This window comes from Orycteropus afer, unplaced genomic scaffold, assembly GCF_000298275.1.
Source record: "Orycteropus afer afer isolate SDZICR_OR568_19922 unplaced genomic scaffold, OryAfe1.0 scaffold01396, whole genome shotgun sequence".
In the NCBI taxonomy this organism is placed as follows: domain Eukaryota; kingdom Metazoa; phylum Chordata; class Mammalia; order Tubulidentata; family Orycteropodidae; genus Orycteropus; species Orycteropus afer.
In genome coordinates this window covers 49025-52551 of record NW_006922983.1, presented here as the reverse complement: position 1 = coordinate 52551, position 3527 = coordinate 49025, and the positions used below count along the sequence as shown (strand labels likewise).

At 41.2% G+C, this 3527-nt stretch overlaps 1 protein-coding gene across 1 annotated transcript; it reads right to left on the bottom strand.

The window, feature by feature from the left end:
• Positions 1 to 261: 261 nt before the first annotated feature.
• Positions 262 to 3243, bottom strand: ZNF157 (zinc finger protein 157; the record flags this gene model as incomplete). Its single annotated transcript, XM_007959061.2, has 3 exons — positions 262 to 1487; positions 2732 to 2827; positions 3104 to 3243. Coding segments are annotated over 3 exons (1462 nt in total), but the record flags the coding sequence as incomplete, so codon positions are not given.
• Between the last annotated feature and the right edge of the window lie 284 nt (positions 3244 to 3527).

Here is a 3527-nt window from a genome sequence, read left to right as displayed (position 1 = left end):
TAACCCATTAAAAAACGATACGCAAAAGTTATGAACAGTCAGTGCACAGAAAAAAAATCCAAATAGTCCATCCACAGATAAGAAGATGGTCACAATCTCACCATTATTTAGTGAAATACAAATTAAAGCAACTATCAGCTATCCCCTGAGGGGAATCAGACATTTTTCTACCAATGTAGGTGCAAAATGGTTACAGGTGAACTCTGTGTGTCCTGGTGATTAGATGCCCCAAGGGGATTGATCAAATGATGAAAGGAGTCTTCAGGTAGGGACTTTCTGGACTGTACAAGGTAAAGCCCGGCTAATGTGAATTCTCTGATGTTCTGTCAGGTGCGCCTTCCGGCAAAAGCCTTTCCCACATTCTTGACATTCAAAGGGTCTCTCTCCTGTATGAATTCGCTGATGCTCAATGAGGCGTACTTTCACATAGAAGGCATTTCCACATTCATTACATTCATAAGGTTTCTCTCCTGTGTGAGTTCTCTGGTGTTGACAAAGGGATTTCTTCATACTGAAGATCTTTCCACATTCACTGCATTCATAGGGTTTTTCTCCTGAATGCATTCTCTGATGTTCAATGAGGCGTGCTTTAACATAGAAAGCATTACCACATTCATTGCATTCATAAGGTTTCTCTCCTGTGTGAATTCTCTGATGTATACCAAGAGATGAATGCACCCTGAAAGATTTTCCACATTCATTACACTGATAGGGTTTTTCACCTGTATGAGTTCTTTGATGATTATTGAGAGTCATCTTCATTCTGAAGAATTTCCCACATTCACCACATTTATAGGGTTTCTCACCTGTGTGAATTCTTTGATGTTGAGTCAGGGAATTCTTTGCACGGAAGTTTTTCCCACATTCACCACATTCATAGGGTTTCTCCCCTGTGTGAGTTCTCCGGTGTTGGGTCAGAGATATTTTTACACGAAATGTTTTTCCACATTCACTACATTCATAAGGTTTCTCTCCTGTGTGTGTTCTCTTATGAATCGTGAGGGTTGCCTTCTCAGAAAAAGTTTTTCCACATTCATTACATTCATAGGGTCTCTCTCCTGTGTGTGTTCTCCGATGCAGAATGAGTTGTGACTTCCTGGCAAAAGATTTCCCACATTCATTACATTTAAAAGGTTTCTCCCCTGTGTGTGTTTTGTGATGAGCAATGAGGTATGATCTTGCACTGAAGGTTTTCCCACATTCACCACATTCATAGGGTCTCTCCCCAGTGTGTAGTCTCAGGTGTTCAACAAGGTTTGATTTCCTGCAGTAAGTTTTCCCACATTCATGACATTCAAAGTTTTTTTCTCCTGTATGTGCTCTCTTATGTCTAACAAAGTCTGTTTTCTTATTAAAGGCTTTCCCATATCCATTATATTCAACTGTTTGATCCAAAGTTTGAATCTTCTGATGCTGAAGAAGGTTCTTATCAAGCAAAAGGGTATTACCCCCGACAGAATTGTTGCTGCACAGCAATGAGAGAGAGCCTTTAAAAACATAAATAAGATCATGTCACTTTCATTCAAAACCCACCAATGGCTGCCCTGTTATAGTGTAAATTTAAAGTCTTTAACATAGTGTAGCATAGTGGCTAAGACACTTGCCTGCTAACCAGATGGCTGGCGGTTCAAACCCACCAGCCACTCCTCGGAAGGAAGGTTGGGCAATCCTACTTCCGTAGTGATACTGCCTCGGAAACCCAAGGAGGGGTCACTATGAGTCGGGTTTGACTCGACGGCACATAACAACAACAACATAAAACTATACATAATTTGGCCTACTGCTGATTGTCTCTGATATCACCTCTTAAGACTCTTACTCCCTTCAAGCCACACTGGCTTCCTTGCTATTCCTATGATATACCACTATGACTAGGCTTGGCAATTTCTGTGCTCTCTGTCCAGAATACTCAGAATCTACATGGCTCTGTCTTATTTCACTGATGTTTGTGCCCTAATATTAACCTCAAGAAATCATGTTCCCTGTCCACATTCCCTAAAAGCATATGTACCATTATTATCTATTCTTCTTACCTTGCATTTCTTTTCTTTTCACCACCAAACATTATACATTATATATATATATAATTTTTCTCTTTCCCTCTATAGTCTGCAAGCTCTGGGAAAATATATTATTTTATTCACTACTGGATCCCCACACCTAGAATGTGATACTCATTTAAGATTTATTAGATGAGTAAATGAATATACAAATAAGTGCCTGACGACAGAAAGCATCTAAGGCAATGGAGGGAAGGAAGGCAATTGAGAACACTAAAGAGAGAGACTAACTAAGAACAAATGTCTAGTATGAGACAGGAAAGGACAGGTAAGAGTGGTAAAGTGCCCTACAAAATTCAAGATAAAATAGGGAGTATTTAAGCGTAAGAGTGATCATCCCTATCCTCCAGCCATTTTCAAAGAGCTGTTGTTGTTGTTGTTGTTATGTGCCGTCAAGTCGGACCTGACTCATAGTGACCCCTCCTTGGGTTTCCAAGGCAGTATCACTATGGAAGTATATCGTCCCATCTTCCTTCTGAGGAGTGGCTGGTGGGTTTGAACCACCAGCCTTCTGGTTAGCAGTCAAGTGCCTTAGCCACTATGCTACCAGAGCAAAGAGCTAGGCCCTCTAAAAAGATTTCTGGAAGACATTCTACAAAGATAACCTTTGACCTGAATTTCTGGGATCTTATTTCCCCTATTTCCCATTTATCTGGTTTTGGCTCACTCACCTGAGTAATTATGCCCTGAAGATTCCTCCTCTAATATCCACAGCTCTTCCCCTCGCTCCAACTTGAAGATCATCTCTGGTTTGGCCACGCAGAGGCCTGTTAATGGGAAATGGCACAGGACGTGGGCCAAGTTGTCTGAGCTTTAGGGCCTCTGATGGAAGAGGAATTGCATCTTCAAGAGCTGTACAGGGAAGGGGGCCCATTTAAACTTTCATTGGGGAAGTGAGAACACATACATTCTTTCTGGTGCCCCAAACTGACCCTTGGATCTGAAACTAATATACCATTAAACTGTACAGAGACTCCACACATTACAGCAATCAAGAAGGGAAAACACATGCTACCAGGAGTTACATGGACAATAATCCTCACCCACAGATGCCAGGTTGCTGTAGTTCTCCAACATTACATCCTTGTGCATAGTTCTTTGAGCAGGGTCCAGTCCATGCCACTCCTGTCGAGTAAAATCCACAGCCACGTCCTCGAATGACACTGATCCCTGTAACAATAATCTGCAATGATCAGAATGGGAGACATGGGAAAGATGTGTGGGAACTAATTCTCTTTCATTAGAGCACTGTCAAGAGTTCACCAGAAAAAATCACACTGGACACCAAACGCCGTGTCTTGCTTAATATTATTATAATTTGGGAGAGGAAGGTAGAAAAGCCCTGCAAGTGTGTTAATTTTTTAATTCATGAATAAAAGACAACTAGACTACTGAGTTGACACTATGTGCTTGAACCTGTCCAAGTTGCTAGGGAAATGAAAATGGGTAAGTGTAGTGCAGTGAATT